Source organism: Uloborus diversus, chromosome 4 (genome assembly GCF_026930045.1).
Source record: "Uloborus diversus isolate 005 chromosome 4, Udiv.v.3.1, whole genome shotgun sequence".
NCBI classification, from domain to species: Eukaryota; Metazoa; Arthropoda; class Arachnida; order Araneae; family Uloboridae; genus Uloborus; species Uloborus diversus.
In genome coordinates this window covers 151,532,057-151,551,614 of record NC_072734.1, presented here as the reverse complement: position 1 = coordinate 151,551,614, position 19,558 = coordinate 151,532,057, and the positions used below count along the sequence as shown (strand labels likewise).

General features: G+C 32.9%; 1 protein-coding gene across 1 annotated transcript in view; it reads left to right on the top strand.

The window, feature by feature from the left end:
• LOC129219748 (potassium voltage-gated channel protein Shaker-like) overlaps window positions 1-15,386 on the top strand; it is a 112,333-nt gene extending 96,947 nt beyond the window's left edge. The window contains exon 2 of the mRNA XM_054854041.1: window positions 13,823-15,386. Within this exon, the coding sequence (XP_054710016.1) occupies window positions 13,823-15,386 (1,564 nt within the window). The remainder of the gene's footprint in view (window positions 1-13,822) is intronic.
• The last annotated feature ends 4,172 nt before the right edge of the window (window positions 15,387-19,558 follow it).

The following is a 19,558-nucleotide window of genomic DNA, read 5'->3' as shown; positions in this document are numbered from 1 at the left end:
ATGGCAACATTGAATGGCATTTCATCATTCTTGATGTCACACGACAGAAGTGTAAACAATGAAAGCGCATCCATTTAAGTAATTTTTTTAAATATTAAACTTAAATAAATTATTTAAAAAATGGTCAGATTCTATGTTTTTAAGCATGCTCTTTCAGAAAAAATTCTTTTAAAATTTTGGAAACGACCCCATTCCACATTTATTTCATAGAAAGAACAATTGTCGATTTCAGGCTTACTGATGACTTTCTTTTTTTTTTTGGTAACTCATGCACACAGTTCGTGCATATATGTACGGAGCCTATGCAGCACAGTATCATATCCTCCACCTGATCCTTTTTTGTCACAATGAAAACACCGAAGTACTATTCATGCCAATCATTGCCTTATTAGGCTACAGTCCACTTTTCCAGGATTATCAAATCAAAGAAAAAAATAAAGTTACTCAACCAAGTTTTTCTTTTTGAATTCGTCAACCAAATAAATTAGGCTTTTTAGAAAAATTTAAAACTTTTTTGTACTAGTAAACGACAGAAAACCATGAAGGAAAAAAATACTGCAAAATAAACTTAGGCAATTTTGACAACTCTCTTCTATAACAACTGTTGTTACACTTTTGTCTTATCACATAGCTAATAGGCTCGCAAACTGGGTGCCGTAGGAAAAGGCGAGGGGTGCCACAAAATGTCCATATTATCAATATATATTTTAAGCGGAGGTGCAAAATAAGGTCATATAGACCAATGAGGTCATCCTGCCATTGTTTAAAGTCAGAAAAATGTAGTTGTATGCCGTCATTTTTTCTTTTGATTTTATAACCTAGAAAAGTATATTGTCGGTCAATGGGGCCATGTTTGCTTTGTTTTCACTCTGGTGCCTTTATAATAATACACTGGAGTATCGAGTAGAGGACAGGATCCTGTTATGCCTATGCTGCACATATGTGAAGGAGAAACAAAAACAGAAAATAACGATGGGGTCGTTGCCGAAGTTTTAAAAGTATTTTTTTTCTGAAATAACATGCTTAAAAACATAGGATTTGAACATTTTTTTTAAATAATTTGACTAAGTTTACCATTTTTTAAAAAATATTTAAATCAGTGCGCGGACTCAATTTTATTTTTTACGCTACTGCGCTTGACATCACGAGTGATGAACTGCCATTCATTGTTGCCAGTAGCGCAAAGAGCAATATTTAATTCACTTCTTTACTCATAGTGGCAACGATATTGTTCTTAGCAAGCGTAGAGCGCAACATGGAATTCACTTCTGAATTATCATAACCTGGAAATGCAATAGAGAGCAAGCGTAAACATTCAGCGCGCCAGTAGCGCCTTCGTACATCAATTGTGACGTCATAAAGGACACGCCTTGTTTGAAAAAAAAGACAGTTTAAAAAAATAATTAAAAAATAACTGTTGGGAAAATGAAAATATTTTCTGGATCTTTTTTTTTTTTTTTTTTTTTTTTTTTTTTTGAGCAATCACGATTGCTTATTGTTCTCATTTGACCGTTTTTGGTGTCCGTGCCTTTTTCAACTTGGATCAGAAACCTCTGCAGCACCACCCACCACCGTCCTCTGGTGGCACGGCGCGGCGCGGCTGCTCCGGTTTTGAGCTATCCGCTTCTCCTGGTCCGAGGCGTCCATGTCCTACACACACGCACGTTCACACACATACACACACACGACTTCACACACATACACTCACACACGCCTACGTGCATACACACAGGTCTACGCACACACACAACTATGCAGAAATAACCGCCCAGGAGGAGAGGCAGACTTGGTGGGGGGGGGGGACAGGAGCCGTTTCTAGAAACAATAACTCCAATGAGTAGGGTCCTGTCTCAGTTCGTGATTGCGAAAAACATAATTTGAATTCAAAATTTCAGAATTCAAATTTTTTTTTTTTTTAATTTTTGTCTTCAACTTTGCGTGAAGCAATTTTTGCCCAGAGTTTTCCTTAAAAGTAACCTATGTTTTTAATAAGGTTAAATCGTCTTTCTTTGTTAAAACTGGTGAAAATTGTTTAAAAAAAAACCTTCACTTTAACTCGGTTGAATTTTTTTATTGGTTTCAATGAGTCATCTGGTGAGCATGAAAAAGTTGAAGCCAATTAAATCATAAATGAGCGAAATACTTGGTTATGAACTTTAGGGTGACCTTATTTGGTGCACTAGGGTGCCGTGAGAATGTTCTAAAACTCAAAGAGTGCCGCGAGTCGAAAAAATTTGAGAATCCTTGAGCTTATTCCCTCGACCCGCCAACGACAGAGCAAGTATAGGGTCAGATGGGGAAAAATAGGCAAACAGGATAAAGTGGTGTTGGATTGGAGTACACATATTTTCCCTTTTTTATGAAAATGTTCATTTAGTTCTTTTTTGAAGACATATATTGAGATTATAACGAGTATTTCTGTTTTATTTTTAAAGACTGGTGACAAGCTAAAAGAGAGAAAAATATGCGATTTTGTTCGTTCGATAAGGAACGTCAATTTTATGCCTTCTAAAATTGTTATTAACGGGCACAAAGTATAATTTTTAGTGCAAACTAAAAGTGGGTTATTTAGAAAATTGATCTTTATAGAAGCGTAAGAATTAATTTGAAGATTCTATTTAATATCAGGCGTTTTCTGAAGTGGGGTAAATTATGGATACGATTAAGCTTAGGTAAATGTTGCATTACAGATTACACTGATTCTTTTTGTCTCTGAGTTTGATAAAGATTAATAATTTTTATTTTACATTAAAATGACAAAAAAAACTTATATACTTTTTATAACCTTAAAAAGTACTTTTAACTTTGAAAAGCCAATTTCTTTTGGAATGCCGTTCTCTAAATGCAGTTTCGACTGAAAAGAATGACATAATATGGTTGATAATTGTTGACATGATTTCTTTGAATGAATAAGGAGCAAAAAATATTTTTATGCGCATTGCATCTTTAAATGTAGTAAGGTACATTTGTTTCAATGTTCTCTTATATCGAAAACAGTAGTATTTACAGTTTCGTTTAAATATTTCCCCAATTTCTAAACTAGCTATACTTTACCCCTTACGAAGGAAAGTGGGGCTATCAAAATTGCCACTTAGCAAAAAATAATCGAACATTGCATCAAAATTTAAATTAAAATAAATTAAACTGATTTTAAAGTCTTTTCTGAAAAAAGCTTGATTTTAGACCCACTTCCCTCCACATAGCCCTAATTAAAGCTAAAAATATGGTGAAAAAATTATTTTTGAAAGATTTTAAACTGATGACTTAAATAACGCAAAGCCTCCAAAAACCGTATTATTTAAAAAGTTTAAAAAACGCAAAATTCACTAATCCATTCTTGCTTCAGTTCAGGCAAGAAGTTAATTTGACAACTTTAATAACAAAATTAACTTTATAATTACTACTGTTTCCATTTCTGTTTTTGGCAACGATTTAAATGCTTGTCCCAATCACGAGCGATGAAGTAAGCAAAATAGAAGCTAATAAGGATATTTGTCTCCAAAATCTTCAACAATTTATCTATTGAATTCACGGGGCTAAGCTAAACTGATGACTCAGATCAAGAAAAGTGTCGAAAACCTGTATTATTTGAAAACATTTAAAACCCCAAAGTCCACTAATCTATGCTTACTTAGGTTCAGCTTGGAAGGCTATTTCAATTTTATCAACAACATTAACTTTATAATTACTATTGATCATTTTCGTTTTTGGCAACGATTAAAGAGCTCGCCCCAGTCACGACAAAGAAAACAAAATAGAAGCTAAGAGGAATATTTGTCTCCAAAATCTTCAATCTATTGTTGAATTCACGGAAGTTTTACTATATTTTGGAAAACTTTGTATCAAATCAGCGGCGACATAAAGAGGGTGAAGTGGCAGATATTCTGATGAGATGATCTCGTCTGCAGTGCAGAAGAAACATCACTCTCTCGTTCTCTCTCTCTCTTCCCAAGTGAGTGTCCCGGGAGCAGAAATCGATCGATGCTTCCTGATCCGCAGCCAGGACCTCTCATTTAATGATATGCAAACTCACTAGACCCTCTGTCGGGGACAGACAGGTCCCCCTCCTGCCACCACCCTTTTCGAAGGTCACCAATCAGCTGCAAAGGAAAACATACTCGGTAAATGTTCGAACACGCTTCAGTTGACACGCTGGTTGGATCAATTCAAATTTCAAGTGCGTCAAATTGACTGAAACAGTGGTAATAAAGATTTTATACCGGTTTTCGACAAATTTTCTTTTTTTTACCTTCAGTATTGTAGAGTGCAGGGTGACAATCGATGAGATAATATACTGCCGTGGGCAGGTAAACGGCAGTATCTGCAGAAATGAGGTTTTGAAATGTTTGAAGCAATGCATTTTGGATTCAATACTATCAGTAAGGAAATGTTAGAACTATACATTTTTTCCAGCGGAATCCAAATATGCAAGCTTGTACAATAATGCTAACATAAAATAAATGGCAAAAATATGAAAATTGAGAAATTCGCAGTTACTGTCCTTACTCACGGCAGTATAGGGGAATAATGGGAAAAGTGAAATAATAATGCAAAGTGAAAAGGTATTTTTACATTCACAAATGGAATAATTTATTATATAGTTTCGATTAAGAACAATCAGACAGCATTTGAACTATGTTATTGAACCACTACTTGGTTCTTGTTAAAAGAACCTCTGAAGATGAATATATAGGGATAATAAATGCCGTTATAAAAATTTGACTCTCATGAAGTAATACTGTGTGGCACATAAAAATTGTTTTATTTTTATTGAATAAAAATAAAACAATTTAAGTTCTTGTTAAAAATATTTCATACATAAGTGTTGAGTTTTTTTGTTTAATATTATGCATGTTTTATTTTTTAAAGGTTCAGTTTTATTTGTCAAGTGTATACTGAGCAATACCATTGTACTACTACTAGGAATTTTGTTGCAGCGAATCGCTGTGGGTTCCTGTCGCAAGTAGAGTCAAAACGGGTGGCCTTCCCTGGTCGGAGGTCGTCTATTGTCCAGCGACAGTTGACTGTGATATTGCACGTTACAATAATTTTCCCAAACATTATTTTTGAAATACAACTAAAACACGCGAGTTTTGTAATGCTTTTCAATTTTGAAGAGTTGCATGACATAAAAGGGAATTGGTTTTGACGGAATACCAATTGCTTCTGCTATTGGGATAAGGAAGAGGCTAAAATATTACCGGGACCGTAATGGGATAAAAAGAAAAAGAGAGACAGTGTGTTGTAGGTAAAATTTATGGATATTAAAAATGTGTTTCATTTCAATACATTCTAAAAAATGTATTTAAGAATAGCGATATCTTACCCTGTCTGTTGACAATATTTTCATCAATATGTGCTTCCTCTTGTAAACCAAGCTTTGACTAATGAAATACAGACTGTCATATCGTATAAAAATCATTTAATTTAAAATTGGGATATTGAATTTCAGCAACGGCTGCAACTTTAAATTAAGTAGTCTTTGTCAAAATAGTCTGACGTCATAATTTGGAAAAGTTAGCGAGTTAGCTTTCCATCGCTAAATTTTACTTAAAAACCACGTTTAATTCCATTCAGAGTTCTCATGAAGATGATGAAATATTACTTTTAACTAATCATGGGGTTGATTTTAGTTTTTTTTTTTTTTTTTTAATGCTTCCGCATAAAGTGACGTATATACAAAATAGTTGCAGAAATCAGTAATAGCGTGAAATAATTCTTTATCTTTGGAAAACATAACTCTCTTCGAAAACAGGAAGAAAGAAAAAAAATATTATAATAAAATCTAATTATATGATATGAAGAAATGTGTGTATATTGGTCTGCCTTTTTTTTTTTTTTTTGTCACTGTTCTTGCACTTCTCTTCTTAAACAACTTCTAAGTAGTAATACAAATAAAAAATGTTTGTTTTTGAACAGAAGCTGCGATTTATAATTTCATTTAAATATTTTTTGTTTCAATTCAAACTATTCAAAAGAAAACAATATTAGCCTCAACGAAAAAACAATTGAGTATCTTATATCTATTGATCAAATAGATATAAGATACTCAACTGACTTGGTTGTTTTACTAGAAATAAAAGTTGTCAGAAAAACTTTTATTATAGACTGTGTAAATATTTTTTTATTATTACTTTAAAACTTCAAAAATATTTTCAACCGTTCAAAAGTGTTAACCTTAAGATTGAACGCAAAACAATATCAATTCAGGTATAGAAAGAAGCAAACCTTTTTTTAAGGGGGTTCGGGACACATTTTGAAAAAAAAATAATTAAACAATTTAGAGTTTTGAAATTTTTTGCAATGATTCACCATCAGTTTAATAAACAAAATCATAACATAACTATTAAAAGAAAATTTTTATTTAAATTTAATCTTATCTTTAATTTTATTCGGCGATTTTAAAAATATTAATTGAATAAAAAATAGAAAATAATTGAAGAAAAATTTAAAAATTTCGAAAAATTCGAACATACTTTTTTTTTTTAAATCATATTTTTTGAAGCAATGGTTTTTTCAAATTATCCGAATAAAAATAAAAGTAAACTGTTTGAAAAAGATATGCTCCAAATTTCATGACTTTAACTTTATTAGATCTTGACTTATAAGAGTTTGAATACAAAAAAATCGGGAAAGATTGCGTCATGGAGAAAAACGCATTTTAAGTTATAAAGTTAAACGTAATATTAGTTAAATGGCATACAACAAAAATAATTATATCTTTCGTTCTAATTAAGATAGAAACAAGATTCAAACGTCCTTTTAAGCAGAAAAAGACGGAAAAGTTTTTAAAATGATTTTTAAAAATTGTAAAATTTGACAATTTTTGTGTCCCGGACCCCTTTAAATTAATAAAATTTTGCACATAAAAAATCAAAAGCAATTCTGAATACTGGGCACGTTGTTTGCTTTCTGTTTCGAGAGATTAAACAGAGACTCTAAGATTAATGGGTAATCAATTCGGGCTGCAGATGATACAAAACGTATGAACTCAGACGTATGCCTCAGTAATTTGCATGACTGCGATTTGACTTTTCTTAATTATATCTTCCTTGGTGGGACAGCGCAAAATTTTATCCTGAGTTTCAAAATCGGTGTAGATTTTAATGCAATTCTACAGTTTTAAAACGTGGAATTCTCCTACATGTTCCGAACTTTACACACGTGTGACACTAATTTCATTTCCACATTAAACTCTGTTTTGGAATTCTCGGAGAGAAACCTTTTTTTTTTGCAAGAATCCCAGCTAATCACCCAGAATCACGTGCAAAATTTGATTAAATTTCTCAGCACAGTTCTTTTCCTTTTATGCACCCCAGGAGGAAGCTATTTTGGGGAATTCTATTTCATTTTCGCACTTTTTTTCCGGATATTTTTTCCTTCGCAACACACTTTTTGAAAGGATCTACTTTTTCTTCGGGATAAAAACTCGATGATTTTTTTTTTCCTTTCCCATTAACTTTCATATTTGAAGTTAATAAAAGGACAGAAATGAAATGTATGAAAGAAACGTTTTTGTGCAGAGAAAAGGATAAGAAAGGACTGCATTGGATAATTAAACTATTCATTTCTATTTTTAGGTACAAAGGGCTTCCGTGAAATATCTTCGAGTATAGATGTAAAAAAATTTAACTCGGTGAGCTTGTGACTTTATCAATAGTTCTTTACGCCTAGCACAATTGAAAATTATTGTATGATCGAAAACTTTAAATTGCATTATTTATTTTTTTTCATTTTAAGAAACTCATATATATGTTTTGAATAATTCTTTGAACTAGTGTTATACTCAACTTAGTTACTTAATATACTATTTTCATCAACGGTGAATACAAAAAAAAAACTTAAGGGGCGGGGATCCGTTAATTTTTATTATTTACTCTTTGAAATTTGCATTTCTCAAAATTTTCTAAGGAGTACACTGAACCCCATCGCTTACTTTTGTGTCATCAAAGATGTCCTGCATCTGTGTATCTTGAACTTCAATTTCGAAAAATATCCTGGGGGCCCAACAACTTATCTCTGATATCAAGGGTGATACGTTGCTTTATTTAATTTTGTCTTTATTACTAAACTATAAAGACGTCAGTCGATGTATGACGGGTGAAAATTGCTTTTCTTCTTTTACATTTTAACGAAGCAATTGCCTGTTTGAGGATATTTTGATAGTTGAAATTATAACCCTAGCTCCGGTGAATGAACCCTAAACTCCAGTAAGCGTTCATAGTTGACTGCTTTTTCGTTTCTTCATTCCCCTGAAATGACTTACCAGTAAAACAGTTAAGTTACCGGATCGAGTTCAGCCTTGTCACAATAAAGCCTTTCCCTCCATGTTAAACATTACAAAACACATTATCAAATTATCATGCCGTGGCGTGATGTTCATTGTTGAAACACGCGCGTTACTCAATCATCGGCTGTTATATATATGAGAATAATAGCATGCAAACATTAACAAATTAGACCTTCTAAATAATCTGAAACATAGCAATACAAGATGTGCCTTTTTGCGTAAATATTTAAAACTTCTAAAACATAAGTTATCAAGCATTAAACTAGATATTGAAAAGATTATTCACATAGCAGTCCAGTAGCCTTTCAACTTTAATCCAAAAAAGTCTTTTTTAAATACGCTATTGAAAATCAAAAAAGACCTTTCACGTTTCACTTGCGATTTTAGGAGATATGGATAAAAATATAAATTAACAATAGATTACTGTTACTCATACATAATATTATACTTTTTTAGGATTGGAATAACTAAAAAAACGCATGTAACTATAAAATTTAGTCTTAGACTACTGAACACTAACTATTGATTATTAAGTGGAAACTCAAATTAAAATAACATTTGCATTGATTTACTACGAAATTTTACAATCTCAAAGATGACTAAAAAATTAAATCTAGCTTCAGGAAAATGATCCTTAGTATTTTCACACGATGATTCAAGTACTCAGTGTTTATTCCATTGCAAGAAATACCAACCACCAATATATCTTCTTTCCATAGAAAAATATTTTAGACATTTGCATACATGTATGGCCGTACATTTTCTGCATTTACATAGAAAAAATTAATACGTAATATGCAGTTCTATTGTAAGGAAAATTATCCACCAATTAGTTGTTGTTTGAAATATTCCACATTAAAAGTACTCTCTAATTAAGGCTCTTGTGACCAAATTTACATAGGTTCAATTAAGAAATAACATCTATCATGTTATTTCTTAATTTGTGTTATGCCCAGCATCTGTTATTACGGTAACTATAATTATTTTGCCAATTTTGGAATCAATGCTTTTATATTTCGTCCATAAAAACGCCAACAACAGCAACAACAATGATTGTTGCAAATTTGGAACGAAGTAGTGAGAAACTGGTTTTAAAAAGCAGGTAAAAATTTCATATTAATAAAATGAGCAAGGAATAATGACGTAAACTGTCCTTGGTTTGTAATTTTCTTTCCAGTCTTTAGGTAAATATATATATATATATATATATATATATATATATATATATATATGTATATATATATATGTGTGTGTGTGTGTGTGTTACGTGTGCCTTGGCCCGCGAGATTCATCGTAATATATAGAACAACGTTTCAGATTTGTAAACCTCAATTTAAGCCTACTTTCCCATAAAAGTAAAAAATAAAATCAAACTAAGATTTTTAAAAAAAAATGACTTAAAATGTAATGCAAAAATATCTCTATAAAGTACTTTATGTTCACAAAAGTTATTCAGTTATTTATTGTCATTTCTCAAGAACCCCCCCCCCTTTTTTTTTTTACAAAGTATACTATTTCCTGGCAATTGAAAAAGTTTCTGTAAGCTAAGTTTTTGATACATTTTTACGAATCTGAGAAAAAGGGTATCTTCCAAAAATTCATAGAAAACCCAATGCTAGTTTCGGCATATCCTAGGTGATGGTTGCAATAAACTCCAAAAAAAAAAATTAAAAGTCACACCTACAGTGTTAATATAATTTAGTTTCTGTTCCTTCTATTAATTACCAGAAATAGCTACACAGTGATAAACCCTTGGTATATCACTCACGTGCAATAGACCGAATTCAAAAAATAGCCAAATTTAATTATGTTTGGTGTTTTAGGCTTATCGGCGTGTTTCAATACACGTGAGTCAAATACCAAAGAAAATGTATTTTGTGGCCGCAAGAATTAGTTGGTACAAAAAAGTCTGTAGACTCTTGAATTTTAATAGAAAAAAGTCACCTTTTCTTTCTTTTTCTTTCTATTTTCGTAAACTACGCTGTTTTATAAAGAAAGTTGATTTTTGACTCACCTACAAAAAATCCAACAGTATCTTCAACCATAGCGGCAGAAATTTAAAACTTTCTGTATGAGCAAGTTTTTTTAACGATTAAAAATTTTAAGGAAAATTAAAAAAAGGGGGGGTTGCAATGTCTCTCATTAAAGAAATTAAATGAGCCTAATGTTTTTAATTTATAAGTTTCTTCTTGACAAAGGTATTTTCATTGTTTTCTCAAACATTTGTTTATATTTTAAATTGAAATCAAGGTGTTTTAATGTGTTGAAATTCTGAAATGTGTTTTCCATAACTGAATCATTTTATTTTAGAGCAAATTTTTTTTCCTTCCATTAAAAATATGTAGTTCTACTAATCGAAATTATATCGCATTAAAAAAAAAAATGGCTGAATATGACAACATAAAATACACTTTCATTCCGATCCCCTTTAAATTTTTACCACCTTTTAGTTTGCAACTTTATTTTTGCATGCATTTTAAACAATTTAGTAGTATTCAACGCAAAAACAAATTTTTTTGCTCATTGCATCAACTGCATGTACCTATTGAATATTGCTATTGTACATAATAAAAACTCATTTTGATTAAATGATGCATACTTCTATACCAGCGCAGCTTTTAAGCTACTTGGCTGTGTTCAAACGTTTGCCATTTTTATTAAAACAAATATTTGCTAAGATACAAAAGATAACCTATTTCAAATTGAGTATTTTTGTATGCAAAATATTATAAATTGTTTTCAAGGCCTTTATTCAGGTATATAATCTGTTAGAAATGATATCACTATGGTTCGCAAGCATTTTCGTCCAATTCATTCTTTTTTTACCCCGTTCAAATTTTTTTTATAAGCTAGGCACCGAATAAAAAGTCAAGAAATCAATTATATAATAAAATTTATTTCGTTCATTGTATGGTAACCCAAAAATTGTTCGTCTATTTTCGACAGCTATACAGTTTTTATGAAATTAATCATCAAAAAGTTATTAACATCTTTATATTACTGTGATTTTTCTTTTGAACATTTATTTTACTTTGTGTTCTAGTTTTTACTCATATTTTGCTTACGTTCGACGAGCACGATCGGTAGCGACCGGTTAGTTAATCACGTGAAAGCTAATGTTCACGTGTTCTAATCAACCAATCAACTGCTTACAATGGTAACTGGTGCTGTAACCGGTTAATTATAGAACGCTGCGGTTAGTAACCGGCTACTTACCGGTCGACTGATGAGTTTCGTCTAACGCAAGGTTTAAGTAATTGATTTTTAGAATAGTGTTATTCTGAAAATTATGTGATCACTTTTCTAAAGAGAAAAGGGCAGTTTGTATGTTAGTATAAATGAACAAATATTACCAATCAATGTACGCTTTCAAGGAAATTTTAATTTTTGAGTTATGTAGTGTAAAAAATTGATAACGGCATTGTATTTATTTACTAGCTGCTTACTTCGGCTTTGCACGGTCTACGTCGAAAATGAAAGTTATGTCAAGTGACGCGTATTAAACAATCAGGCTTGAACAAAAAAAAAAGTAAAATTTCCCAGCAGATTACGGAAAAATAACCAAAAAGGAAAATTTTTATGTCCCCCGATTACAGGAAAGATCTCAAAACAATAGACTGAATTTTATTCCTTCATATTCGAGAGTAAAAAGGCAACAGATCTTTCTTCTCAATGATTCACGCTACAAATTTCAATAAAAGCAATTTTCAACAATGATCCTGATCAACAATGAATTTCTAGTTGAAGGTTCACCTACATTTTAGCATGAAATTAGTTAAAAACAGTTAATAATTCACACGTTCTAATTACCTTGTAACATTAGAACATTTTTTTTCTGATGCAGAGAAAAATGGTATTCCATGGATAGTTTATAATTTTTGCGTGCATTTTTTCTCCCTCATATTAGAAAAATGCCATTTTTGAGTCCTTGAAATTTGAACGGTTTGGTCTTTTTTTGGCTTTTGAAAACCCCCATCGTTCCTTCACGGGTGTCCTGCCAAATTTGGTCAAGATCCGACGCAAATTGTTGATTTGTATAGGACTCATATAAACACATCGCTCGTTTGAAAAATGAGTGTCACAATACGAAATTTTTAATTTCCTTTTTTTTTTCGCTTAAAGGCCTTCAAATGACGTTATCTTCTTTGGAAAATAAGAACAGGTTTTTTGTTCTAATATTAACCACTGCAGAACACAGCAAACTTACTTTTCTTAATGCAAATTGCATGAAGAGTTAAACCTTAAACGCTTCTTCTGTAAAACTGAATGCCCAACATTGTTCAGTTAAAAAAAAGAATAATTACCAAGAATTAAATAATTCCACATGAAAGCTAAGTTCGTTTAGCTTTCATTTGGAATTATTCAGTTCTTGGTAATTATTCTTTTTTTTTACTGAACAATGTTGGGCATTCAGTTTTTTAAGTTTATTATTATTTTTTTTAAAGTAAAAATGTTGTATTTCGATAAAAGCAGCATTCACGCCAATATTCTCTCCGCTATATAAGTGAAATTTTTCAATTTTTTAATTTTAAGTGTCACATTTATGCGAACAAAAAAACGCATTTATTATTGTTTTATCTCCCTCAAAAAGAGTTTATCACTTTTTTTCCGCAAGAAGATTTTTTTCAAAAATCTACTTTTGTTTTAAATTTAATCACTTGGATGTTTTCAAACAGAAAATTAAATGCAAGCAAAATATTCTATCATCTTTTTTTTTTCTTTTCTTTTCTTTTTTTTTTTTTTTTTGTCCTTTTCTTTATGTTGTGATTTTAAGTATTTCTTTTCTTTTTTCAAAAATTGTTCAGTATATCATATTTTCTTTTTCAAAAATATTTGCTATTTTATAACTTTAATTTAATTAATAACAATTAAAAGAAAAAAAAAGTATAGAACGTAAATACTTTGGCTTTCAAATTTGGAGCATAACTTTCAAAAGATTAAACTTAACTTCTCATGAATTATAACTCCAAACTAAAAAAAAATTGAAAGAGTTCGAGAAAAAGGATTCTCATTAAGGCTTACCTAAGAAAAAATATATTTCGGCTGCTTAAAACAGGGGATATTTGTCTTTTATACGTAGTATATTTAGTGTAAATCGTTTGTTTTGATAGTGAAAATTCAGGGGGGGGGGTGAATCCAGCATCGGCGATTTCTTGAGAAAGAAAGCGATGCGCGGCAGGGGTCCGGCGCGGGAGCGTGACGTCACCGCGACACGCGCCCCCTAGCAGTGGGCGGGAGTCCGGCATTCGCGACCCGGGAGCCGATCTGTGCAGCCAGGGGATCGGCCAGCGCCGCCACAACGGCCACAATTGTTGTCCCTTCGCGTTCGCTTTCCGCGCGCTGGCGGAGGTTCCGGGCCAAAATTTCGCGGATACAGTTCGCCGAGAAATGGGGCGCGACCCCCGTGCTGTGGCCGAGGCGGCGCTCCTCGGCCGCCGGCAAGGAGGCGTCCGGCAACGGCAGCCTCCTCGGTTTGCCGGACGCCGCCGCCGGACAACCGCACAACGTCGTCTCACTTCTCTCTGGTTCCAGGTCGCTTCCGAAGCTGGGCAGCGAGGAGCTGGGCGGCGTCGACGGCCAGCAGCAGACGCAGTCCGGCCAGCCGCACTCCGGCCAGCAGCAGTCCGGGCAGTCTCCCTCTCCGGGCAACTTCGAGCCGATCCCGCACGACCACGACTTCTGCGAGAGGGTGGTGATCAACGTGTCCGGGCTCCGGTTCGAGACCCAGCTGCGGACGCTCAACCAGTTCCCGGACAGCCTGCTGGGTGACCCGACCCGCAGGATCCGCTACTTCGACCCGCTGCGCAACGAGTACTTCTTCGACCGCAACCGCCCGAGCTTCGACGCCATCCTCTACTACTACCAGAGCGGGGGCAGACTGAGGCGGCCCGTCAACGTCCCGCTGGACGTCTTCGCCGAGGAGATCAAGTTCTACGAGCTGGGAGAGGTGGCCTTCAACAAGTTCCGCGAAGACGAGGGTTTCATCAAGGAGGAGGAGAAGCCCTTGCCCGACAAAGAACTTCAGAAGAAAATGTGGTTGCTATTCGAGTATCCGGAGAGTTCGCAAGCGGCCCGGGTCATCGCCATCATCTCGGTGGTGGTCATCCTGCTGTCCATCTTCATATTCTGTCTGGAGACGCTGCCCGAGTTCAAGCACTACAAGCTGTTTAACACGACCAACAACATGACCCGCGTCGTCGAGGACGAGGTCCCCAAGACGACGGACGCCTTCTTCATCATCGAGACGGCCTGCATCGTGTGGTTCACGTTCGAGCTGCTGGTGCGCTTCCTCGCCTGCCCCAACAAGCTGGCGTTCTTCAAGGACGTCATGAACAGCATCGACCTGGTGGCCATCATCCCTTACTTCATCACCCTGGCCACGGTGGTGGCCGAAGCCAAAGCTCAAGAACTGCCCATCATCTCGGTGAACGAGAGAGCAGGCAACAACCAGGCCATGTCCCTGGCCATATTACGGGTCATCCGTCTCGTCCGAGTGTTCAGGATTTTCAAGCTGTCCAGGCACTCGAAGGGCCTGCAGATCCTAGGAAGGACTCTGAAGGCCAGTATGCGAGAGCTGGGCTTGCTTATTTTCTTCCTCTTCATCGGAGTTATCCTGTTTTCGAGTGCCGTCTACTACGCGGAAGCGGACTCGGAGAGATCCTACTTCAAGAGCATTCCGGACGCCTTCTGGTGGGCCGTGGTCACCATGACAACGGTGGGCTACGGTGACATGAGGCCCGTGGGCGTGTGGGGCAAGATCGTGGGTTCCCTGTGCGCCATTGCCGGTGTCCTCACCATCGCCCTTCCAGTCCCTGTGATCGTCTCCAACTTCAACTATTTCTACCACCGTGAGACGGACCAGGAAGAGATGCAGTCTCAGAACTTCAACCACGTCACCAGTTGTCCCTATCTGCCCGGCACAGTCGGGACTAAGTTGAAACGCGATTCAATAAGTGAGTCAACTTCGGACATCATGGAGCTCGAAGATGGTGCTGCGGTGACCCCATCCCCAGGATCACGAAAACGATCCAACCCCGGCCACACAAACAACAATCATACCTCGTCCGTATCAGTGGCCGTTGAAACGGATGTATGATTCCAGTTCATTCCGTCTACACTTGCAACATATTTAAGTTCCGCTTCGGATTTCATTTGCAAAACGTATCCTTTTCATGTTGAAGTGCCTTTTTAAGTGTTTGTAGCATGTTAGAAGTGATAATATAATATCTTCCTTTGATGCTTCAACAGAGCAAGGTAAGTTTTGTGCTTGATTTCATTTTTCTTCCTTTCACTACATAATTGCATACTTTTTTTATGTTGTGTTGTGGTTGTTTATGTACAAATATTAATTTTAAGATATTTATTTAGAATTTCTTTGTTTATTCATTAATTATTTGATAAAAGTTACATGCATATAAAATGTAAAGGAGGGGAAAAAATAGTTGATTTCTAAGATGCATAACTAAATACCAACAATAATTCAGTGCTATGTTTACTGAAAATAACTGATTTCGTTAAAGGTTTTTTTTTTTTTTTTTTTTTTTGCATTTGTTTTGAATATTTTGCTTTTTTGACAAATTAAATAATGAGTTTTTCATTGTTATAGAAAGAATACATTTCATTTACTAAGGCAACATTTAGGGGCTTAGTAAGGGTTGGTCTAAAGAAGCAAATCTCCTCTCAGAATCCTTAATTTCAAGCCATATTGCTAACCATTGTGAAGTATTATATATTTATGTAAGGACTTCTATGTTCCCATGCTCTTGAACAAATTATGTTTTTTTCAGTGTTTTCCCTCCAACAAAAACAGTTTAGTCATCTTGAAGGCTAAAACTTTAAAACCTACTGTTGAACACCACGTTCTGTAGTAAGAGTAATTTTCAAAATTTTATGATTATTGTTATTTCAATTTTAAGCTCTTGGCTGAAATGTAGAAGAAAAAAAAACAGTATTTAATATCAATTTCTATAGCATTTGAAGTATTTATAAACTTTTGGTTTTCGGAAAATTCCTCATTTACTTTACTAATCTAATCTTATGATATGAAATGCACTAAAAGTTTTATTCCCAAATCAGAAAAAATATTAATTTAATTTTTTTTAGACATTCTACAAAAGCTGCATCTTTAATACTTAAAACAATTTATAATTAGTGTATGAATGAGTTAAAGCATTGTGAAATAACAATGAGTTGCAAATATTTTTTTAATGCCAAAATATTTTCATCTTTTGTAAATTTGAATCACATATGTATCAGATATATTTTCCACATTACTTACCTGTTATTAAAATGCATGTTTTTTTTCTTTAAAATTATGACATCATTCAGAATTGCATTCTTCTTTTGCATTTTAATGTTACAATTTAATTTTAACAATAATACATCAAATGATATTTCATGACAGTTTAAGTTTAATAAGACAAAAATGTGTTGTTCTTACAATAACTTGAATCATATATCATATTACATTTTTCATTAGAATCAAACACTAACATACTTCAAAAAAAAAAGCTTGTAAAATCCTGTAAAAGAGAGAAATTTCAGTAAAGATTTTTAAGACACTCGACTATTTTTTTTTATAAACTTCAAAAAATAAAAAAAACTTTTATACCAATAGTCCCTACATTATCCCCAAGCAGCGAAATCTAAAAAAAATGTCATTTATATGCGTCAAATAGAAACAAAATATTTATTATATTCTGTCTTAAAACATGTTTAAACGTGAATATGGTAATAAGATTACAAAAACTTTGTGTCAGAAAAATAAGCACATCCTTATAAAACTGTTGTTGCTTTTAAATGTACTCCCGTCTTTGATTCTGAAGGAATTGTTTCCCCCTCCCCCCTCAAATTACAGAATAATCTTTGTCTTTACTCTAAGAAACTATAAATTATCAATTTTAAATAATAATTTACGTTAAACTAAAGCTAAACGCTTCTTTTTTTTTCTTTTCTCTCTTTGTTTATCTTTATATGCGTAACGTAATATTGTACATCATTTTATGAAAACATTTGTTTTTTAATCTTGTTCCAAGGGTTCTCGAAGTTTTTACGTAGACTTCGAGTCCAATCAATGTTTGAGCAAATTTAAACCAAGACAAAATGTTATTGCCTTATGTCAAAAGTGATTTGAAAGTTTATACCATTCATGTTCTTCTGCTCCATTTGTGACACAGAAAAATCTATTGGATGGTTAGATAATGTCTTTATGTCCTTTATTGTCTAATTTTCTTAAAACTCTTCTTCTCAAACTACGTACTCTTATACAAAAATTTCTTTTCTTCCACTAAGAAAAATGCCCATCAATTTTTTCCCAATTATTTCAGTAAATCCAAACACGCACTTTGGTACTTTTCCTCTTCTTGATCTCTCTTGACTAATAAAATGATAGCCTTTCAAGTAAAAATCTTCAATTAAATAAATGATAAATAAATTTTAAAGAGAATTATTCTAAAAGAAAACGCATTATTTTGCCTCTCATAAAGCAAATCTCTAATGATTTAGTTCACCAATAAATGCGTCCATTAAAAATATTTTTATTCATTTGAGTGTTCTAAGAATTCATAATCAAGTAAGAGTAGAGTTACTCCCCTCCCCGGTGGATCGTAACTTATGCTCATATAAGCGCATTCTTATAGTAATAACACATTATTTGGGGGGTAATTTCAAGCCATGCCGGTTAAATTTGAACTACTTCCAATCAATGATTGACTTTAAAAAAAGCAAAAAAAAAAACTAGGAGACTCGAAAGTTCAGGGCAGCACTCTCCTCGCACAAAGTTATAAAAATAAGTTTTATAATCTTTACTTTATAAAAAAAAAATAATAATAAAAATAATAATAATAATCCAGAACTGTACATAGCTCATCGTATCATTCAGTAATTCTGAAGTTTATGTTTGGAAAATATTTTTGAAGTTGTTGAAGTCGGTGTTTCGTTATTGTAATATTTTATGCAATATTAAAAGTACTCGAAATTTTTTTGATCTTGTGAATTTTTAATATAGTAAAAATTTTTAATATTTTTAAATATTAAAAAATACTGCATTAAAGGTGTACTACTTTTATTAAAATCTTTTACAACTCATTTTGATGTAGTTTAAAGATAATCTGAATGGCAGGATAGCTTTGAACACGGATAATAATTTATTTTAAATGGATTTTAGAATTAATGTTTCTTAATATTTGAAATTTATTCAGTAGCTTAGGAGTGTTTCTCTTGTTTTATACTAATAAATACAACGTAACTATTAAAATTGTGGGTAGTGTTTAGTTACCCTGAATGACTAATAAAGAAACAAGACAAAATAGAAACAAAAGACTTTTTCGACTTATATGATTTTTCTTTTAATAAAATTAGCTTTGTTATTTGCTTGTTGAAAGCAAATTTAAAAAAAAATAAATAAATAAAGATATCAAACATTTTTAGTTATAGCATCGCAATATTCATGAAAAGTTATGAAATTATTTTTATTTTGTTGCAATTGTTTTTTTTTTTTCCTTGCTAATACAAATCAGGCTATGTTTGAACTGCTGAAAATTGGGTAAACTTTGTCGCTAAGCTTTGATCTAAAAATACATGTATACAATTAATGAATTATGTAAAACTTTATTACATGTGTTATATTTTACTAATAGTAAGCTTTTTATGCAATCTATGAGTTATTGAGTGCTAGCGAGGAATACTACTCTTACTCAAAATTCCTGGCTTTAATTTTTTTTTTTTTTTTTTTTCATGATCTCAATGTTTTTAATTATAATCTTAAGGGTTGTTTATTTAATATTTGTAATGTCATCTTAAAAATGATGCTATCGGATTTTTTTTTAATGTTTTTAGTTGTTGTTACAAAAAGTGCATGGTTCTAAAATTTTGAGCAATTAAAGCCACTATTCTTTTGTCTAACACACAATATGCATTTAAATTTATTTCACTCATTTTTAATCATTTTATAAAGCCAACAGTATTGATGTGAAATGTGTTTGGGGAAAATTAAGAACATAAATGAGATAAAGATGTGTAGGTTAAGATATATTGAATTTCTTATTCGTTTCAAAAGAAACTTGTATGTAAACCTAAAATTCAAAATCTCATCTACCAAGTAAAAATATAATCGAGAGAAAATATTAACGAAGGAGCGTGAAATTACATTTATTTCCATGTGTAACTTAGCAAGGGTAAATATATCGTTGAAATACCCGCGTTAGACTGTTCACAAAAGTTGTTTGTTGAAACATTTTAAATGAAACTTTTTTGTAATAAAGTTATATT